Source organism: Perca fluviatilis, chromosome 4, assembly GCF_010015445.1.
Source record: "Perca fluviatilis chromosome 4, GENO_Pfluv_1.0, whole genome shotgun sequence".
NCBI classification, from domain to species: Eukaryota; Metazoa; Chordata; class Actinopteri; order Perciformes; family Percidae; genus Perca; species Perca fluviatilis.
Window position 1 is genome coordinate 20,451,516 of NC_053115.1, and position 22,920 is coordinate 20,474,435.

General features: G+C 41.3%; 1 protein-coding gene across 3 annotated transcripts in view; it reads right to left on the bottom strand.

The window, feature by feature from the left end:
- foxj3 (forkhead box J3) overlaps nucleotides 1–22,920 on the bottom strand; it is a 75,857-nt gene that overhangs the window by 27,933 nt on the left and 25,004 nt on the right. For all 3 annotated transcript variants that reach the window (XM_039797720.1, XM_039797718.1, XM_039797719.1), the window contains exon 2: nucleotides 14,932–15,437. In XM_039797720.1, the coding sequence (XP_039653654.1) occupies nucleotides 14,932–15,252 (321 nt within the window). In that variant the 5' untranslated portion in view covers nucleotides 15,253–15,437. The remainder of the gene's footprint in view (nucleotides 1–14,931; nucleotides 15,438–22,920) is intronic.

Genomic DNA, 22,920 nt, shown 5'->3' on the forward strand with positions numbered 1-22,920 from the left:
AATACACAAGCAGAGAAAAAGGTAAGCCATTTACCATCATCCGTATTAATCTGATCTCATACTTAGCTTTTCATTAGCAAAGTACATTACAGTACATGTCCATGACAGACACAGGGTGATGACTCAGAGTAACCTTGGACTCTCCACAGTAACCTGTCAGCATGGAGCAAATCCACAAAGGAACGGCAAGAAGCAACGTCTCATTTTAAATCACTGCTGTGCTCTCACTAACAGACTCAAAAAAAAAAGACCAAGAGAAGCTTTTTTCTGTAATATGTATTAGATTTGATTTCCTTCTGAAAGGAAATCACAGACCCACCCTACAGTCCATTAGCCAAGTTAATGCAGAGCTGCCAGACTTGCTGACCCATTAATAATACATTGCAGTGGTCAAAAGAGGCCAGACACCTCCGTGCACCCCTTCATCCCTCTACACGGCCACATTAATGGACTAATTCAGATGCAATTAACTGGTGGGGAGAGGCTGTGGCCTTGCGGCTGGTGTAGCACAGGCTGAAGGGCTTACAGCCAGGGCTCGGATTATAATCACTGTGAGCACACACATAAACACACACACACACACACACACACACACACACACACTCACAAAACAATTTACATACTACAAGAAAGGAGCCAATGCATTTGTAGAAACACCGAATGTAGCCTTCACCATCGGATACCAGAAGCAAAAAGAAAATGAATGAATGGCATTTACACAATAATTATATTTATCTGTAGAAAAAGTAAGTGGCCCTTGGCTACATGATGTGTTTTAGCCTATGTCTTGCTAAAATACTGGCCACCAAATAAACCTGCAATAAACCTATTTTTCTGGCCACTTGGATGCAGTGGAAACAAGCTATAAACGACATATTACCACCTTTGAAGTTGATATAGCAAACTTGTTGGCAAACTGTTACCAGTTTAAAAATCCAGCAGATGCAAAGCAATAGGCGTGGGAATCTCTTGGCACCTCACGATTCGATTCCGATTCAGAGCCCAACGATTCGATTCTTAACAGATTATCGATGCATCTCTCCACTATGCTATGCACCAGCTAGTTATTAACTGGGTCTGTCAGCGGCTTAGTGCTGGGCAGGTAACATACAGTCAGTTTTTAGAGCTTAGAGCAGTTGACTGCTGCGGCCAAAAACAGCGCTATGAGCGGTGAGAGTGAACCAAACCAGTAAAGTTGTAAGATGAAACCAAAACAATGAGCTGAGAGTTGGGTGGGTAATAATTTAGCATTTCCGAGAAACCCCTTTCACATTCGAGTAGTCATGTGATCAATTGTTAATATAAAAATAATTGAATATAGCCGCTTTAAATAACAGCAAATGGTTATATTTAATGTGAGGACCTTCCTAATGGCAAATCTGCATGAGACAACAAAGTGGGAAATGCTTACACTGCCCTGCATTGCAATTTTATTTCGTTTCTTTTTATGTTTGTCCATTACAGCAAGTTTTATTCAATAATGTGGCTGCAGAAATCTGCTCTTAGAGAATGTGACGTTGACAAATGAGCAATTACAGGAGCGATATTCACGTGTCACATCTGTGGCCGGCATGACCCGCGATTAGCCCTACTGATGCTGAATGTGAGTTGGAGAGCCGTGCCTGTCAACACAGGCGCCTGGGAAGGCAGCGTGGCCCATTCTGGCATGTCATCCATCACTGGTTCCACTCGGCTTCCACAGCTGTGTCACTGTCCCCCTCTCACAGACTGCTGACCCCACTGAGGACGCACCAGCAGGATGATCAAATATCTCTCTGGGATAAGAGACAGCCATCCTGCTTCACTGACAAGGCAGAGGACATAAAAAAACCATTCCCTACATATCCTCTGCCATGGTGACATCTTTATCAATAAGTAGCATGTAATGGCAGGCAGCAGCAGAGTCGTGTAGAGACGCAAGGCTGCTTGCCTTTCATTCCAACAAAGCAGGGATTGTGAAGAGCTGTGAAGCCATTAGCTGCGGGAGGCTGACACAGAAGGTGACGGGGGTTAAATAATTGCCAGAGAAGAGAGAGGGTGGATTAAAACAAAGATGAAATGGAACAACATCAGCCAGACATATTTCCAAGATAATTACTTGCCATGCAGATTTCATCAACATGGCAATCATCAGGGCTAGTGTACGACTTTTAAAATTCTATCTATATCAGACGTGAATGGCCTACAATCTGGATGTAAGGCAGCATGGCTGTCGCTCTAAGTTGATATTTAGTGGAGAGCTTACCTCAGTCAAGCTACAGACCTCTGACCCTATCAGCAGTCTCAGGATGCTGTGGACTTTTTAAAAGATCCTTCTTCAGCCTCTGCTAATTAGTCCTGCAGCCCCTTTTCCTTTCATTACCAAAAAGGAAATGCTGCGTGCGAGCTACAATACAATGTTGGCAGATAAATTAGCTGCATGCTTCACAGGAGGCAACTGTTCTTCAGGGAGAGCTGGCTACCTTAATTATGAATATTATTAATTATATTTTAAGAAAGACCAGGAGAAAAAAAATCAAATCAATCAGACCCGTACTAAAAGATATTTGTTAAAATTAAATCACACCATGTAACACTTTTCTAAAATTACATTTTCTACACAGGCAAAGCTGGCAGCAATAGCCAGTCTAACCCAGCCTAGATGAATTTAACAGGGCATAGTCAGTGTTAAAGACATATTCCAAGGACTGTGATCTATTTATAGCATGCAGAATTCATCAGTGTACCCCTCTCCTGCAAAAATCAGTGGACATACAAGAGGCTATGTTAAAAGGCACCATCTGTGATTCCAATGTCAACAAATGTATATTTCTATTCAGACTGAGCAGCAGTTATGGTACAACTCCATTATTCAGTCTGACGTTGGCTTCTTATTAGCAGTTTCCTGGAGGGGAGGATTTGATTTTACCCAAACCAATCACTAAACTCATGCATCCGGAGACTAACTGTGTTAGACTGCATACAAATATTTACATAGAACAGCAGTTAATATTGAGATACAAGTTTTGCAAAGACAATATGCATCTAAAATATCACACATGGTCCAGGTACAGGAAAATAATAGACAAGGCAGGGTTGAATATTTCCAGAACACAAGATAAGAGTTCACTGAGAGCATTATTATCTTGTTTAACATGGACAGATTTCAAAGAAAAATAGTGTTCATTATCTTAAAGACAGATAGTGTAGGTAATTAAGAATTATTGCAGACTGTGCCTGCTCAACCTAGCTTGTGTCGGCATGAGAATGTCATGTAAACTAGTTAGCTAACTTATGACCATGAACATGTTTTCCTTATTTTCACACTGTAGTCATTTGCAATTTAATATAAAATTGTAAAAACATGACTAAAACAGATTTGTTTTCATTTTATAAATTATAAATCCGTAGAGGATGAAAAATGCAAAAACTGAAATGTCACCTAAAAATTAAACTTCATTTCTACATGTGAATGCACCTGTGAGTTAATTTTTTTTTTTTTTTTTTTTTAAAGGATGAAAACATTCCTGATTTCTTTTGAGGGGGTGGAATTCACAGACATTCTCAGCAATATTAAGCTCTAACTGTACATACACTGCTTTACACAAAGGCAACAGCAAACCAAGTAGAAAAATGATGGAGGGCAAAAGGCCACTCACTGGGAAAATTGAGTTAAAATACAGGGAAAGCAAAGTGCTATTTTTGTTTAAATCTTTATAGCCACAGAACGATGACTAAAGAGTTTCTGAGCAGCTCCCCATGGCCCTTAATCTTCCCCTCTGAAGAATCTAAGAACTAGCTAATGATTTTTCCAGTTATGAGTTGTTTTGAAATGTGCTCCAAATTCCTTGCAGTTCATAACTTTAACTGTGACACTGGGTATGCTTTTCTTGCCCAACTGCGCTTCAGGCTACATATCTGTGACAAAGAAAGGGCACGGCTTACTGAAGGTGATGATCTCAGTCACCACAAAAATGGACAGCTCTGGAAAAGACCTAGAAATACAGATCTGACCCCTTTTCCAGTTATTAAAGAGTTCTATGGGTCTCACTTATGCCAGTCAGCTAAATACTTCAGTCTTCTCTGGAGTTCTCATATTCAAACTCCTATCCAACTGAGATAAATGCCAAGCCATATCTAACTAAAGGACAAGGGGAACTAGCTACCCAACAGACATGACTACACTGACAAAGATCCTACAGCCTTGAACTCATATTTCTTCGTAACTACCAACTGAAGAGCTTGCCTCAGCAATATATACTGATTAAGTGTGTTTTTTTAATGGCCTAAAGATGTGACTAAGAATATGTGCAGGGATCAACAGCCCATCATTGTCCAGTATTTTCTGCATTATAAATGATTCTTAGAAAGAAGAAAAAACATGGCAGCACAAGTGGTGCGCCCCAGCCTGTGAGTCACATATCGACTTCAACAGATCTCATTATCACAGAGGAGGAAGTTCACTGAATCTATTGATGACCATGGTCAAATGCATTTACAACCCGCTGCTGTATTTGTATCAATGAGCAAAAAGAGCAGATGGGAGGGAGATGTTAAGGATTAATGGCTGTTTAAAATGATAACATAAGCCATATATGTAGGCGATGAACTGAGAGGCGATACCAATGGCCGTCAGAAAGACAGCTACAGTTTCAAGTAAAATTGAAGCCAACATCTCTACACAGGCCTGCAGGCCACAAGAGGAAGCGATAGAAGCCTCAGGCCTTTTATGTTCTGCACTGCAGTCAGCACTTCACTCAGCGGAGTGTGGGGACAGCAGCTCCTGCCAAAATGTATCTGTGCCAAGGCCTGCCAGCCTGCTCTCCCCGCCCACTCTAAGGGCCAGAGCGTGAGCGGTGGGGCGCTGGTAGGCGGGTGCAAGGTGAGGCTGGTGGGCGGGTGGCCAGGCTGGAGCTTCCTGACATGGGAACCCGCCTCACAGCAGGATCAAACTGGCTGCCGAGTGACTCACTACCCCTCCCACCACCTGACAAAGTCAGCGCCGGGCCAGTACGCAGCCACTTTTGCAGTCTCTACAATTAACAGGCAATCCAGGATGAGACAAAAATATTGCTCTATCACCTCATCAGACTGCATCTAAGCCAAGGGTCATATGACGCTGAACTGAAAAAGAGAAATTTATGAACTTCATTAAAAGGATCATTTTTGACTTGGGGTTGATGTGTGGGTTTCAAAAGGAACAGAGGAGCACTCTAAATATGTATCAGTGCTACTGAAAAATTCAGTATCAGCAAAGTGCTTAAAATTTAAATGCTTGCTTTACGGTGTAATGATGATACAGGCTTAGAAAGTAGATGAAGGTATCAGAGGGTGTAGCACCGAAGCAATTTTACACTTTCAGATTTCAGGCCCTGCAAACCTAAGCTTGAGGTGGGAGATAGGGGCAGGAAGCACAAATTCTCATACCTGACCAATCTTATTTAAATAAGCAACAGGAGCAGGGATTTTCTGAGCTGTGGCTAGTCACTAGTCAGAAGCAGGAACATTATCTCCAGAGTAAATAATGTCCTGAAGGACGAGTAGCTACCCAAATCGCTTCTTAAAAAATAGAAAACTGCTCCAGGCTGCTATTATTAAGCCTTAGATCCAATGGGAAGTTGAACCTTTGATCTGTTTAGGGTACTGTGTATTTGCATTTTATAATGAGATCAAAGCCAGGTCCAGGGCCCCTGCAGAAGGCAGCTCTGTGCCCCATCTCTGCACACTGGACGATTTACAGACGAAAACTATATTTCCCTGTTAACAAGATCATGTAAGAGCTATGGGCCTCAGTGAAAATGCAGTGGGAGATTCAATGTTTGTTAGTCAATCAACAATAGCCTACGTTCTTTTTCAGCTAATTTTCTTTTCTGTACACAGGTGTGGAAGGAAAAAGTAAACAAAATCATGCCAGTAGCAACAATGTCCTCAACAGTTAAAGTTCAAGAGAAAACATTTCAAGCATTTTCAAACTGGTTGAGAATTGCTCCAGATTTTCTTTGGCATTCTTCACCTGGAAGAAACACAGAGGGGAATTTAAACACTTTGCCTGAAGTGAGCCTACAGGGAGCGGAGATGAGCGTGGGGGGGATCAACATTTCAGAGTATCTGTGGAGTCTCTACTCAATACTGTTCCTGACCAGTTTTTGAACAGAAAATATACCAGAAAAGAAAATGACACACACTGTCATTCGTTGTTTGGCTGAGGTGAGCAGGGTCTCATATTTTCTGATGGCCTGCACTCAGGTGAAGCTGAGAGAAGGACCATGCAGATCCAGTAAAGAGCTCCGTTTGCTTAAATCAGCCCATCCAGTATAAAAGCATTACTGTAGCAACACTTGAGAGCTTAAATGTTGTAGTAAACGTGAATACAGTGAATGTATTTGCAGATACCATTAAAAGTCAATAGTTAGATATAGGACAGAGAATAGAGCTGTAACGATTCTAAATTTTACTGTACAATTAATTGTCTCAAAAATAATTGCAATTAACAATTTTGCTTCTTTCAATTCAATTTAAAAATATGTATTTATGTAATACTTTTGCAAAAACTTTTGAATGAATCCCAGAATACATCTTTTGGTTATATTCCTATATTTGTGACCCAGACTGAATACAATGGGAAACAATTGCGGCTAGCTAGCTACACTTTCGGCATAACTATAGTATATTTACAGTTTGAATTTCGTCACGGCATGTATATTACAGGTTCCCCAAGGTCTTACAAAGCTTAGCTAACACTTAATGCATTTTTGTGAATTTCAGAGGTCTCGTTAGGAGGAGGCTAGCTAGCTCTCATTGATGGACTCCAGCTCACCGCTGGCTCTATCAATGAGACTCGCGGACAAGAGGCGTTTATTTCCCCAATCGTTGGTTTAAATAACTCAACACACATATCCATTATAAGGTTAACTGGAACCTACGGTAAGAGATTCCGGGCTTAACAAGCTCGCTGACCGCGCTCTCAGTCACACACCGGCCATTTAGCAGGAAGAGGGGAGGGAGAACAGCGAGCTGCAGGCCATGGAGCTCTGTCAGGGCAGCGGCGTTTGGTAGTCCAGTCACCCAGAAAAGGGTGAGTTTGCGCGGGTATGGAGAACCGCGGGCTGACGGCCGTGACAGAGCTCAATCAAGCTCACAGCAGGCCGGGGTCTGTGAAGGAGGACAGGCAGAGCGGCAATGTAGCAACCCAGGCAGCACCGGCCGCTGAACTCCGACACACAGTCGGACAAAATTTGCAATTAGCCATCAATTTTCGTAAAACGGCCCATATTTGAGCTTTACGTAGTTGATTTCTCGCATAAAAAAAGTTTCAGAAGTGAATTTTGTAATGGAATAGCAGAGATCAGCGCGACCTAGATTCAGAAGACTACCTGATCTCAGGTCAGTTGTGTAGCCTATGTAAATGACAAAGGTACAGGTCTTGGGATGCTTACGTAAGATTCTAGCTTTGTTGAGATTCGCCCGTTCTCAGTGGCAGTTTCAAAATGAGATTTTCATGGTAAAGGGGTGTCAATGGGATTTTGAGCTTCTATGTATGTCCTATTTACCCACCGAACTGTCGTTATTCAACTATGACAAGGTAAAATCGTTTTTGCATTCTATCACCCCTTTAACATTAGTAATTAAACTTAAACAGCTAATGTTGGTCGAAACTGCCTGCGAGCTCCTCCTGTACTATACGGTAATTCCTCTATTATGCGGCAGCAAGTCGCTTGGTTATGACACAATCGTTAGCCTATTTTTACAAAAACATCTGCTACAGAGCCATAACGTGAGATACAAGGTAATGGAGCCTTTTATAGATTGTCGTGTTTCTTTAGAAATAAACAATGGACAAATAGAGTCTTTAAATGCTTCAGATGTAAAGTTATACGCTGTCAAAGTGACGTCAAAATGAATGGCAGTCAATGGAATGCTAACGGGAGGTGATTAGCATCAAAATGGGACCATAGGAGGTACGCTGTGTGGAAGTTTGCTTACCCCCTTGAGTAAACCACGCCTCTATGATCATAAAATATTGTATTCTTTTCTTAAATGAACATAAAACTGACAATTACCATCAACAGTCATACCCCTTAGAACCTTAGCTAATGTTAGCAATTAATTGCAGTTAAACAAAGAAATGGCAATTATGTTAAAACCTAACAGAGAACTTTAGAACTTGTGATAAAATATTTGCTCAAATGTATTTCTTGTAGTATATACTGTTAGACAAAACATCCTCTGACTGCATGACCTTCCTGAAAAGTTATTCAATATATCACACATGGGTTTCATACATCTTCTGGCAATTTACAATCTGAGTTTAAATCACATAATGCTTAGTTATTATGTAAAAAGTAAAAAATGCTGTTGTATCCTTCTCACGATGTCCATTTTGATTTGATCAAAAACATCTCACCAGACTGCACAAACAAATCTTTTAATTTAATGCTTTCAGCAAATAATGCAGACACAGGTCATTACTTGACACTGGTTTCCCATCACTTTAAGCTCCGCCAGAGACTTCAGCATCTAAAAAAACGGACCAATACTAATTGACAAAGCAACACTCACACTAACTTTAATAAACTCTTTACCTCTATAGTTTGTTCAGACTGTTCCGCTAGGCATCTGCCCTACTGCCCATCATGATACATCCACGTAGAAGTTGACTAGGGGGAAACATCCACGTAGAAGTTGACTAGGGGGAAACCCCCACCCCTGCAGCTGTCCTCCTGAAGTGTCTTGAAGCCACGCGTCTGCAAATCATTTATGCAACAACTGCCCCACAAAGTTGTAGCGAAAGTGAGAGAACGCTGATTGACTATTCATGACACGCAAGCATCCATGAAGAGGGAGATTTGAGAAGTTGTGATAACAGACTTGAAAACCAAATTCAGCTCTTATTCCATTCATTCAATAACTAAATCATACAAAAAAAAAATCCACATTTTAAAATCTTTTCTGTGAATTTATAAAAAAAATAAAATAAAAAAAAGGTTTAATACCCAATTCCAAAATGAATGCTCTTTTACAGTAGATCCTTAAATCCAGAAAGTGACCTGACTAGAGATGCACCGATTGACCAGGTGGTGACCGGAATTGGCCAATTTTCACGTGATCGGCCATGACCGGCGACCGGTCGGTCAGTCTGACATATGCCGATTTTATGCCGGTCAAATGCTGTAAATAAATGGGGTTTCCTCTATGTAGATTTAAAAAAATGTCTGCCGCCACGGTATCAGAAATATGGAAGACGCATAACAGGGTTTCCTCGATGTACACCGCGCACCGCCGCTCCTTCAGCTGTTTCTGAAAAGTCATAAAGTCGTAATTACACGACTCTGCAGAGCCGTCTGCTCTACTGAACTCAAGCAAACTGTCATCCGCTCTCTCTCCTCTTTAGGGTGCTTTAGGGTGAGCAACTGGAACAGTGACAGGACGTCATCACCCGCGAAGTCATGGCAACCAAATAAACAACAGGGCGCTCAATCTTAGGCAAAGTGACAAATAGCGACGAAAGCTGCAACATGAAATCCGCACTCACGCGGGTCCCGTGAAATATGACACCTACAGTTTCTTGGAAAATAGCATTGTGGACACCGAATTTGATGACTTTACTGTTTAGCAGACCCTAGATGAGACAAGAACCGTTTTCCAGGTCAGTGGGGGTGCATACCGCTCAAAACCAACATGAAAAACATAGCTAGTAATGTTCACTGAGCGTTTTGTTTTGTTGTTAAACTGTGTGTAAAATGAGCGCTGACGTTAAATCACCAGGTTTCAGGTAACGGTACCCTCTCATCTTTGTGAAGCACTCATGATGGGAAGAAAGACACGTTCTTCTTGGAGTGGGAGAGCACTGTTCCCATTTACCTTTTAATGTCCGTAACGGCATTGAAATACAAGAGACTTGAGCAACAGATATAAGTTATAATCAGTATCACATAGAAACAGTATACTGCACTATAGACAAGTGCTGCAAGCAAACACCTATACTCCTCTAGGACATGTTTAATGTTGTTTTAATCCTAGTATATGAAATATCCTTAAGGAATCTGGCAGATGTTCAATAAACCACGTTTGCCACACAAGGAACAGAAGGACACGGAAGCTACAGTATACAAGCCGAATGGTAAAAAAAGGCTGCTTACACTGACCTGCAAAGTATGAATCAAAGTACCTCAGAGAGCTGGAGAGGGTGTTAAAAAAAGCACCATCTAATTGCTTGCTCATAGATGCCGAGCACATATTCTGCACTCTCGAAGGCAGCGTTCACATTTTTTGACCTTGATGAATTATCTGTTTTTATTGACAGCACTTATTGATATTTCTTGAAAGCGCAGGCTAATGGAGTTCTATTGAGATTATTAAATGAGTTGCTAGTGCCTGGATTAGCCCGGTCTCATCTCGTCAGCACAGCTTGCATTATCATACAGAACAGACGCATGCGTGCGTCGAGTCCCAAATTCCTGCGACTGACATCTCCGGGGGAACAAAGGAGCGATGACTACATCCGACCGCCATGCAGCCCACCCAGACATGCCTGCGTCCAACTAATTACGCACACAAACATGCATACTCAGTTACACTATAGGTGGAGTCATACCATAGTAATAGTCACAGAACAGGGAAACGTTACTACTGTGTGAATATTACAGAATTATACAATTTCCTACGAGTTCCTAGTGACCGCCTGATGATTAGGAGAGAAACTGTTATAAGGCTTTTGCACAGGCTTAGTTGAAAATATAAATTGTGTGATGAAAAAAAAAAAATAATAAAATAAAATAGGAACAAACCTAAGGCTACTGGAGCTCGCATAAATGCCCTCGGGCATGGAAACAGTACTATTGGATTCCATTCAAACATCTTATGCAATGAAAATATTTTATAAATAGCCTACACACATTATTTCAGTTGTTTAGATTCTCAGAAAAAAAACCATGGCAGGGAAAACACCCCCATTAACAAGAACTGAGAAAAAAATTGTGACGCAGGATCTAGCGTATGAGCACAACCTTCAAACCGCTTTTTTAGTGTTTCCTGTGCTGTACAGCATCCTGGTTAGAGTGATGTGGTTTTTCACACTTTTAAATGTGAGGGGTATTTCTACAGTTGCAGCCCACATTTAGGGCAAAATCTATGCAAGCCTTTACTAAACTAGAAAGTACTTTAAGAGCGTCAATCTTAACCAACGCTGACTAATTCTATAACTTGCGCTTATACCCGCGGCATCATTCCAGTTACGTCAAATCTACATTACACCCAACACTGAAAAGAAACGCTTTCCATTTCAACAATATGTATTTCTATTAGTTTCATCTCTGTGGATCAAATGTTCTTTGATTTAAGGCCTGTCGGTCCACCAAATTTAATTAAATCAATGAATTATCACACTTAAATTCAAAACCATTCTGCGACCACTTCATACCACATTTTCTCAACTGTACTACTGTAATAACACATATGATGCAACCTTTACAAATGCTGTGAACTAAAAACAACCCTGCATAAAAATCTTTTTTGCTTTAAGAAGTAATGTGAATTTAAAGAAATCATCTTTAATGATCTAAACCTGTTCGAAACTGCATGCTTACTTTCAATATTGGAAATTTGGTGGTCTGTTAATCCTAAAGAGGATTGAACTCATTCACTGGTTAGCTACCAAATAGGTTGTAGACCGACACTAAAAATACAGTAGAGCAGCTGCATTTAGGCTACACCTAAAATGTCACATTTTCAAAACAGCTCCTGTGATACTTTAAAAACCTGTTATTAATTAGGATTCCATTACATTTCCAAATCTTTAGTGCCATTTATTATTTATTTATTTAGGAATTCAAAACAGTGTTTTAATTACATAACAATATCCACACGTGTTTCCTGACCATGGGAATCCTGAAATCAGCACCTGATTTCATGATAAAGCCACACAACACGTGACAACAAAAGAACCAAAAGGCACATGAACAGCCACACACATTAGCCACATGAAGCCCTCTCTGCTATATCTATAGTGGGACTGTAACTCAGTGGGTAGAGCAAACTAGAGCTGAAGATCTTTGCCCGAACCCGATGGGACCCGACGGGTTCGGCTTTCTATTTTTCACGGGCTCGGGCTTGCGCTTCGGGCTGCATGGTATATGAGCGGTCAGCTGATGCGTTTCGATTAGCGTGAAAATGGATCCTGAGGAGGTGAAACGGAGGCTGGTCTCTGGAGGACTTAAAGTGATGGTTCGGAGTAATTCACCCTAGGGTCCTTTGCACCATGACCTCGAGCCAAACACCCTCCCAGAAGCTTTTTTCACCTAGGTCTAACATTGGGAGAGTTAGCTAGAGTAGCGTTATCAGCTGAATAGCTTAGCGCAGGGGCTAATGGACCCACATCTTGTAAGTTACCCCACTAATAATGCCCGAAATGATACCAAACGTCTACAAGTAGTAAAAATAGGTTATGCTCTCATAAAACGATGGATTGGAAAGTTTGTAAGTACACCAGAAGTTTAGGAACACTTGCCTGCTCTCTTCAGCTCTCTGTTGCTGCTGCTGATACCTGCAGTTAGACGAGTGCTTAGGGACGTCTACAAATTACTACACCGAAAAGAGTTACAACAAAAATATTTATTAATTCAATGATTAAATAAGGTAATGTCTCCAAACTTACCTCAATTATTACTTGTCTACTGCTAGTTATACTACAGCACTTACTTAAAAAAAATAATTAAATTAATAAATATTTTTGTTGCATCTCTTTTCGGTGTTGTAATTTGTAGACGGCCCTAAGCACTCGTCTTACTGCAGCAGCAACAGCAGAGAGCAGAAGCCAGCAGGCAAGTGTTATTTACATAAACTTCTGGTGTACTTACAAACTTTCCAATCCATCGTTTTATGAGAGCATAACCTATTTGTACTACTTGTAGACGTTTGGTATCATTTCGGGCATTATTAGTGGGGTAATTTACGAGATACAAACGTGGGTCCGTTAGCCCCTGTGCTAAGCTATTCAGCTGACAACGCTACTCTACGCTAACTCTCCCAATGTTAGACCCAGGTGAAAAAAGCTTCTGGGCTCGAGGTCATGGTGCAAAGGACCCTAGGGTGAATTACTCCGAACAATCACTTTAATTAATTTCTTTGTTCCAACTTCCAAGTGGCCTATAGCCTCCGTTATTCATGAATAAATGATGTTAAAACATGTATAAATGACTAATTTTTTACGAAAGACAAAGGAGCTGTGTGCGTGCGGCGCAGTCTCTTTTTTCTTTCTCTCCCTTTTCTGTCGAGTGGTGCGTGTGCCCGCTCGCGGTGCGAAGCGCGTGTCCGACACTCTAATGATGCTGATAGACGGCCTTTACAGTCGGGCTGTAAACGGGTTTGGGCTTTTAAAAAGCTGTCAATCAAAATGTACGGGTCGGGCTCGGGCCGAACTCTGTCGGGCTCGGGCCTTTTCGGGCCGTACTTTTAAGGCCAGATTACAGCTCTAGAGCAAACCCTGCCAGGAGTACCAGTTTGATTCCCACTGAGGACAACCACTCTAAAATGTATATAAATGTGTATGCATGTCAGTGTCAAATGAATTTTGTGTCTTATCTACAGTTATTTTAGTTGGGCTTGTCAGTCACACCCTCATATTTCCAAGTAATAAAGTCTGTGGATGTGTACAAGACTTCACCAAGTCCACTTCAACCCACATAAGCTCAAAGCTGCTCTCTGGATATGAAGAAATATTTACATATTTGAAGTATCTTAAGAGATACAGACTGAGTGCTAAATGCTCTGAAACCGGATTTGTTAACAACCTTAAAGCAGCAACAACAATAGCAGAAAATATGATGCTAAAGAAGGTGGGTGGTATACAAAATACAGAGCTGACCTCTGTAGTGAGTAAAAATGCCTGTAACTCAATGCAGGAATACATGCAGACAGACAGCACATATGTAGCTAAATAAGGGATGATATAGGTAAAAGAGGTTGCAAAATAAAACAATTCATTTCCTTACAAAAGGCCTTGCGACAAAAGCTAAACTCAATCCATTTATAATAACACATGCTTCACACACACACACACACACACACACACACACACACACACACACACACACACACACACACACACACACACACACACACACACACACACACACACACACTTGTCGCCCCAGGAAATGGGCTTCATACATCTTGTCTGACTGCAATAAAGCAGTGCCTAAGATTCTATTTCCAATAAACGTCGACTGATTGGAAAACTCATTCTAATATCAATTTCCATCTGGGCCCTTTAAAAGGCAATCAGCATAGCTTCATCTCGGTATATCATGGGCTCCTTGAGATGATGACACAGCACCGACTCTCTCTTCTGCATAATGGCCTTCTCCTATCAAGGCATCTGCAATGAATAATACCACCCATGAATGGGCTATTTAGTCTGTGTTCGCACAGATAGGGGCCACTTCTCTGAATATTAATCCAGGGTTTTACACTTTATATGGTTCTCTCAGGGCTGCACCACTTTTCAGTCGGAGGACTTAGTGTGATTTGGCACCTTCGTAGTTTCTTTCTGAGCTTTCTCAGAATTGACAATGGTGATTACCAATGGCATTTCACTTTGTTTAAGATTCCCAGCGACCACAAAACAATGATTTAAGTCAAGGAATATCAATCTCAACTCTTCTACAAAGGCTGTCCACAGCTTACTACAAAAAGTAAGGTCAAAAAATGATTTCCATGAGTGAATAAACTGATACGAGTGACTGTATATCTGCCATTGTAAATACCAAAAGGACATCAGTTTTCTAAAGCACTAAAATAGTGTGTCATAATTGGTTTGACATAAAATCAGAGTGTCCGTTTGAGTCAGAAGTCCCACTATAACCAGAATACAACTCTATCATCATCATGATGGCAACAAACTTTTACATCTGCTATATTGGCTTAAAACATAGGCCAGATGTCTCCTTTTCTCACCTTCCAGCCACTGCCCGCCTCCCTGTAGTAGGGAAAGTTATCGCAGATCCACTGGTAGATCTCGCTCAGTGTCATCTTCTTCTTTGGCGAGCTGTTGATGGCAAATGTGATGAGGCTGGCGTAGCTGTAGGGCGGCTTTCCGTCTTTGTGCTGCTGCACCTCCTCCTGGTCCAATGTGGTGTTAGGATCCAGTAGGGTACTCTTCTTGCCCATGCCTGGCCCATGTGCATTCTGGGCATCTGCCTTGCGGATGGCCGCCTGCATGGTCAGCTGAGGAAGCCAATCCATGGAGGTCAGGCTGCTCTCCAGCTCCGACGTCATGATGACGGCAGGCTGGGCAGGAGGGGGATGGGGAAAAAGGTGGAGTTGGTGGTGGTTGCTGTTGGTGCTCGGTGACTGGTGGAGGCTGGACCAGGTGTGGAATAACTAACACGGACGAGTGACAGGTTAAGGATGAAGTCTCCCTCAGCTCAAGACATGAGCATGACGTCTTCCGTAGGTTAACTCTGGAGAAACAGGAAACAGACATGCCTTTGTTAGTCAGCTATTTTTTTACAAGGAGCACAGGAGTACATTGGAAATAAAATATATGCATATCAGTAATACTGCAGAGAATGAAAAGAAATGCAAGCGAGGAAGCATTTCTGAACAGTTTGGCCAACATCAAAAAACGTGCATCTCTGTAAAGTATGTTTATATTCACTGTGCAGCAGATCACAAGCCCACCACTTTCTCCACCACTTGCTGTTCTCAAAGCTGACTCATAGCTGGGACTCCATCTGCACAGAGGGAGAGAGTAAATGCCAGGCAATTGTTTTCACAACTGCCAGCCAAATGGGGGAATGGCTCAGGAGGAATTCCGACTCTCTTGAGGGTAGTAAACCCCCTCTCCCTTCTTTCCTGCCTGCCAGCTTGCCTGCCTCCTACCCTTCCTCCCTCAAACGGAGCCTCTGCCGTAAACAAGCCAGCCAGTGTCGTCTTGCAAACCGTGCTTGGCCCTGTGCGTGTCGGCCGTGCTGTGCAGAGTGCAGCCCACAACAGCCTGTCTCTCTGTCCCTCTCGGCACACTGCCCTGCCCGTCTTAAAATAGAGGGGCAGAGTAGAAAGGCCTAAAGTTACAAACGTAGGTGAACACAGGGATCTGTGAGGGGGGAAAAAACTAAGTAGGATGACACTGCAATCTGGCTGAGGGAAAAAAAGAGAACAGGCTGGAGATGAGAAATCCTCACCAAGTTGAGGGATTTTTCTCTTGACTAAGCATGCTCGCACGTGTGTGTGTGTGTGTGTGTGTGTGTGTGTGTGTGTGTGTGTGTGTGTGTGTGTGTGAATTTTAGTATGCACTCAGGCTGTCCGACTGGGCAAAAATAGTCCTGATGGCACTAAATAAGTCAAACGCTGTATCTTTCAAAAATAGTATTTGTGTGCAATAAGAAATCACACCCAATTATTACCATTTAACCCAATGTTTCAAACTGTAGGTTAGAGGCTTTGAGATCAATCCTAAACATTTTTGCTAAATATAATTTATTAAAAAGACATTGACTCTAAGTTGTGTTAATTCTGTGAAATAATACAGTATATTTTAATATATTTACATCTCAAATTAGTTTTATATCTATTTGACTTTAATAGCAAATCCAGAAGATGGCGAGGAATAAATACAACATCATTCTTTGGGCATCTGCTGTTGATATGAAATGCAGCAGGAGTAGTAAGAAATTCCAAAATTGGGCAAATGGTAACAAGCAGTTTGTGGTTGTCTCTTTCAATTAATCACTCCCAGCGGGGGTTAGCTAGTGCCCAACAGCTAATTCAATATCCGCCATCAGCCAGCTTATGAAGGTATTCTTCAAACATCCAAACAAAACTCTGAGAAGGAAAAGACTAAATCCATTTGAGGGATATCATTAAAGGGGTGAAGCATTGGTCTTACCCCTCCCCTATAATCAGTGTTGGGTTTCAACAGGTACTGTATGTGTACATTTCTAATCTAAGTTTTTTTTCTGAACAAAATGCATTTACATTTTTCTCTCTTTTCATCTTTCATTTGATTTCCCATCTTTATTTTTTAAGTGATACTCCACTTAAATTGTATCAATTGAGAATCAAAATTGAAAGGTGGCGTTTAAAAATAAAATTTTATTCAACTTTTATTTATCCAGGTAAACCGATTGAGAACAAATTCTCATTTCCAACGAGAACCTGTCATCTTCACACAGTTACACATTCATACCTGGAAGCTACCCTGTACAACTCCAGTCTGCTCTGCTGGCCACTAAGCAGCTCCACTTAAGTGTTTTCGTTTTTGGGTTAAGGGCCTTGCTCAAGGGACATGCGCTGCTCTTTCACTTCCCCACCCAGATTTATCCTGTCGGTCTGGGTATTGAACCATCAACCTCCCAGTCACAAGCACGCTTCTCCAACCTTTAGGCCACCACTGCCCAATATATAGTAATGGAGAGTAGTAGCTGTAGTCACTTTGCATTAATGTCTGTGGAAAATCAAACTGCCAGTTTGGGATTGTGGTTTACAGGTTCTTAGTGAGCTAATTTTTATATGTTAAGTAGGCTAAAGTTTAGCCATTCCTACATTGTTAGCTTCTAGCAAAAGGTCAGGCACTGCTCGGCGCTGTTAGTTAAGGACACTAGTGGTTTGTCTCAGCATAGCCATCTAGCGGTAGGGGGTTTAAACACAACATAAACATGAACCACTGTCTTACATGAATATATTTTTTTTTTAATAATAAAAATAAATAAAAAAAATCATTATTGGCTTTTGAAAATCGATACAGTATTGCAAAATAAAATATTGGGATTCTCAAGTGGATCGATTTTTTTTACACCCCTAGATACAACGCTTTGATAGCACGAAATGAAAGCATATTTAGCCATATTCTGGCAAAATGGTGAATGCCCGCAACACACTGGGCCTGAAGGTGGACAACAAAAAAGACCATTATGCTTAAGAGGTGGTTTGAGAAGTTTCTAAATGTGTTGATTGTTAAAAGTCTATCTGTAACTGATTGAAATCAAGTTGCCCACAACAGTTCTAATTCAATGAAAAAAAATAATAAATGTTTTATGGCCACCTTTCAAGCCTTTTGATACTCAACGATAGATTTTAAGTAGAGTTTCACTTTTATCTGTTCACTTGGCAAAGAGCTGGTTATTTACTTTTCAGTGTGCTTTTTTCCTTTTGTTTTTTACTCCTCCTACATTAACAGTTGCACCATGTTTGCTCACAGGTTGGAGGCCTGGATGAAGACACCAAAGGCTTTGAGGTAACTCTCCCAACCTCTGCAGTCATGAGCAGACTGATAGATGAGCAGACGTGCTGACTGACTAGGTGAGTCAGCCTAATGGTGGAGAACAGTTCCTCATCACCGACAAGACAAACCAATCATACACAAAATATCTCCACCCTGTAACTGAAACAAAGGTGACTCACAAGCTGCTAATGACAGTCATTTTCTTTTTTGAACGGCAGCCTAGTGAAACATAAAACAAATTTGATTTGGAATATTTAGCCATATGTCATCATCCATTTGAATATCTGCAGTACCAGTCAAAGAACCAGCATACATTATTAGTGTATATTTTGGTTACCCTAACCATGTTGAATACAATGTCATAAACCAGACCGGCCTTGTGTCATCACCAAAGCCACGTCCCTTGTGGGGAATAGAAAACAGAAGATCCTATAGACTTCAATGCAATTTGAAGTGCGTTTGGATCAGAATTTTAACAAGTTTGTATAGATTTCTTTCTTTCTTGTTAGACAAACATTTGTTTAATAGACATGTCTGATAATTGTTTCACAACCTTGCCTAAACCTAAACGTTGGCGATACCTTAATAAATGAAGGTTGATCACCGTCATGCCTCTTCAGTCTTCCCCTGTCCAAGTGGATCAATGAACCAACACAGTTGCCGGATATTTATTCCGGACATCTATAATGCTTCTATACTGTGTAACTAACTACTGTTAGCTTTTCTGTCACCAGCATCATTTAGCGATTTACCACACTGACCGTGAATATTCACGTCTCTTATGTGCGTCAAAGCTCAGTGTGAATTGAAAGCCTCGGTTAACCCGCTACACAACTGCTTTTCTGCACTGTCCTGTTGGAAATGCACGTCAAATTGCATTGAAGGTCTATTGTCTATAGGATCTTCTGTTTTCTATATCCCAGAAGGGGTCGTGGCCTTGGTGATGAGGCAATACCAGTCTGGTCTATACAATAGAGTTGAAACAATTAATCAATCAAAAGAATATGAATTTACAGCCACTTTGATTTTCGATTTAAGAAAAAATACCCAACAATCTCTGTTTCCAGTTTCGCTGAAATAAGAGTTTGCAGCTTTTCTCTGTTTTATATTATTGCAAATTGAATATCTTTGGACAGTCCACTGGTCAGACAATACAAGACATTTGAAACCGTCACTTCTGGCTCTGAGCAACTCTGATCATTCAATTACTTCAGAAGATAGTAAAAAAATAAGTTGTAACCCTATACAGCCTTCAAAATGACCACGGATTTAACTCATCACTCATCTGACAGAGTGTTGTAATGGATTGCATTATTAGATTTAGTTAGGTGTGCCTGAAAACTGGCAGCTCAGTGTAAGGATCTGTATAAACTCATTATTGGTAGTCTTGATGTAAATGTTTGCATTGACACCAAACGCTCCATATGAATGGGTAAGGTAGGGTATCGAAAGGGAAGAGGCAGGCAGAGCCTTCTGGTGGCCATCGGAGGTGAGCTGACAGAGACAGGGGTTGATAAAAGGCGCTCCGCCCGCTACACACAGACGCATGCCATTTGACCCTCTACGCTAATGATCCAGCTGCTACATAATCTGCAAGGCCAAGTCGGTGTCTTAATTAGAGAACCTTGGGCTGTGGCAGGAATGATGAAGCCCATCACAGGCAGGCAGTAAGGCTGCCCCCCTGCTGCCTTCATTACCCTGCCAGGCAGCAGGACAGTGAGAGCAGGGACAAGCCTCAGCCTGCTGCCACGTCAGGGAGGACTGTCTGAGTATGTTCACCAAAGGGTCTGGGGGTAAGCAGAGGAGTACTGAGGAAGCGGGAAAGATGAGAAGAGGAGCCAGGGGAGATGAAGCAGTAGGGGAGGGTGTGGGTGTGAAGGGCACCACAGTGCTGGCATCAGGCCTGGCAGAGAGCAGAAAGTGGCAACTAAGTCTGCATTGAAGAGGTCTGAGAGTTCAGGCACTATGATTACGAGCCCAAGGGAACAGACTGTGATCCCACACACACGGAGCAACTTTGATCTGGCTCTAGGAAAATGGGGTTCCGTCACTGTCGCTGCCAAAAAGAGAAGAGAAAAGGGAAAACTTATTTTTCTCTCTCTCGACTTTAATTTGTTTTAACAATAGAGCACTGGGAGTATTTGAGGACTGAGAGGGAGAAATGGATGGTCAAATTCATTCTCTATTCAGCACTCAATTTCTTTAACCTCCAGGGATTAATGGCAGATTTAGTTCTGAACAAGAAATTGAAAGCACTTTTGAAACATCTTAATTTACCAAGTTCTTGACAGGACGTTCCTGCTGCCAACAGAGCACTGACAGCATCAGTGATTGTGTTTTTGTCTCAGCTACTAAGTCTGAAGTGGTTCCTTCAAACTGACAGCATGGTTATTATATACATGTGCCAGGCCCTCTTTTATTCAAGAATCTCCAATGAGGCAACAAGCTGAGTAACAACCAGGGTTTACACAACACAGCACAGCAGATTACGTCAACTTTATCATGTTAGGCAAATATGTACTGAGATGCAAGTCAGTAACTGCGTCATAACAATCTGTGCTGTTCCCCATCTCCACTATTGCAAAATTGATGTCTGTACTTAGCAACTACTTAACATTTTAGTACCCCTAACAATGCATGGCCCAGGATGAAATTCATATTTTATGTAATAAGTGTGATATTGCTACAATGAATGGCCCTTAACTGTCTTCAACATTTCATATAATAACCATCTACTTCATTTTAATTCTCATGTAGAAAGTATGGATGTTTCATGAATGTGGGTAACTTTATTGGAATGATCACATTGTAACATCATAATTACTTGAATGTAATATATTCTTTACTAATTCTTAGATTTTGCAAATATTACTTAAAAACATTATTAAATACGATTAACAAAAGTTCAACTTTTAGGATACCAGAAGTTGTATAGTTGTTCGGTTGTAAAGTTCACAACATCAAAATCAATGTGAAACCGTTTTTATTACTTCATACCTCAAAGAACTTAAATCACTTGACATATTAGAAACCCACAATCAACTACTTCAAAGTAAACCACTGGCATCAAGATTTGAGATAAACTACCCACAAAATATACAATATACAATAATACGCTCACTGCACTCTTGTCACATGCAATCTTCCTCCAGTGAATGACACTAACAACCTTTCTCTGGTTCACAACATTCTGCAAAATAGAGGGAACTACTAACTGAAGCAGAAGTGGAAGGAGCACACTAAAGGGAAGTAGGTAAAACTAAAAAGGTGAATAAGACTGGTTTTACTACAGTCCAAGACTCAGTCAAGAAAAAAAAAAAAGAAGAAAAAAATCAGGTTGCAGCGCTGCATTCACAGTGAGGAGCAGTAATTAAAGACATGACAAGACACCACGCAGGAAATGTTAAGGATAAGAAGCCTAACCAAAACAGACAGCATGCACACTTAATGTCTTCATCTGCCATTTCTGTTTAATAATGTAAGGTCAATAAACCTGACGAAATTAATTTGTACTGTGTTTGACCAACCGTATACACATCAGTTTACCTGTAAACTGAGTGTGTATAGAACCAGAATGTGCAGGGGGAAAAAACAGTGTGACCCACTGCTAGCAGAGACAGAAAGGACAAAATCAGAAGTAGTGCTTACTTTGGTGTAAAAATGGGTATAAGGGAGGGGGGGGAATCTATGTTTGTCATTGGTGTGGATGAGTCAACATGGCTTATTTGATATGAGCCCATGACCCTGCTCATGGCAAGTGTTTTATGCAGGTAAGGACACTGTTCAACCTGTGAAAAGGGGCATTTGTGACTGTGGCTGCGCTCATTACAGCAATCACTGAGAACAGGTTTTAGAAAGGAATAGTTGAATATTTTGGGAAATACATTTATGTTTCTGTCCTAGAGCCGGATAAGATCAGTGCCACTCTAATGTCTGTGTGTTATGTACTGTATGGAGCTAGAATCAGGAGGCAATTAGCCTTGCTTAGCATAAAGACTGGAAGTAGGGGGACAGCTAGCCTGGCTATCTCCAAATTAAAGGCCCATCCACACAGAGCCGATAATCGGCCGTCGGACAGTCTGGCGAGGTCAGTGACTCGAGTCTGTTCAGCGTGTTCCGTGCCATCGTCCGTCAAATTACCCATCTGATTGGTAGAGTGCTAACCCGGAAATGGGGAGCGGAATGAGCGTGACTAGAGTCTCTCAAAATCTGACGAAAATCTTTTAAACTGACCTTTGTTGAGCTGAAATGAAGACAGATTCAGCAACTGCACGGCCTATTTCTCGCTTAAAAATGTTTTCAGAAACACGTTTCGGTGAACTATTTTAGTACAATATGAGATCGTATTCTGAACAAGCCGACATGACAGTCTGTCTTTGAATTTCCGGAGAAAACAGACCCACGTGACGCGTTCGTCCAATCAGCTGCCGGTTTCATTTTTTGGGCAACAATACAGATTAGCGCCACCTGCAGTTATGGAGACGTATTACGTCTCGTCTCTTCGGTGTGTTCCGAGGCACTTTTTTGAACAACTCGGGGAGACTGATCAGTCCAACTGCCTTTTTTGCAGACGGTCGGCCGTCTGGTTGGTGTGTAAGCAGCTTTATGGTTAGGGTTCAAATCTGCCTACTAACCATTCCACGCTTGTTTGTTTAATCAGAACACAAGCAGACATGTAAGGATAAGAATTTTTGGTTGTAGTAGGATTTAGGTTCTGTAAC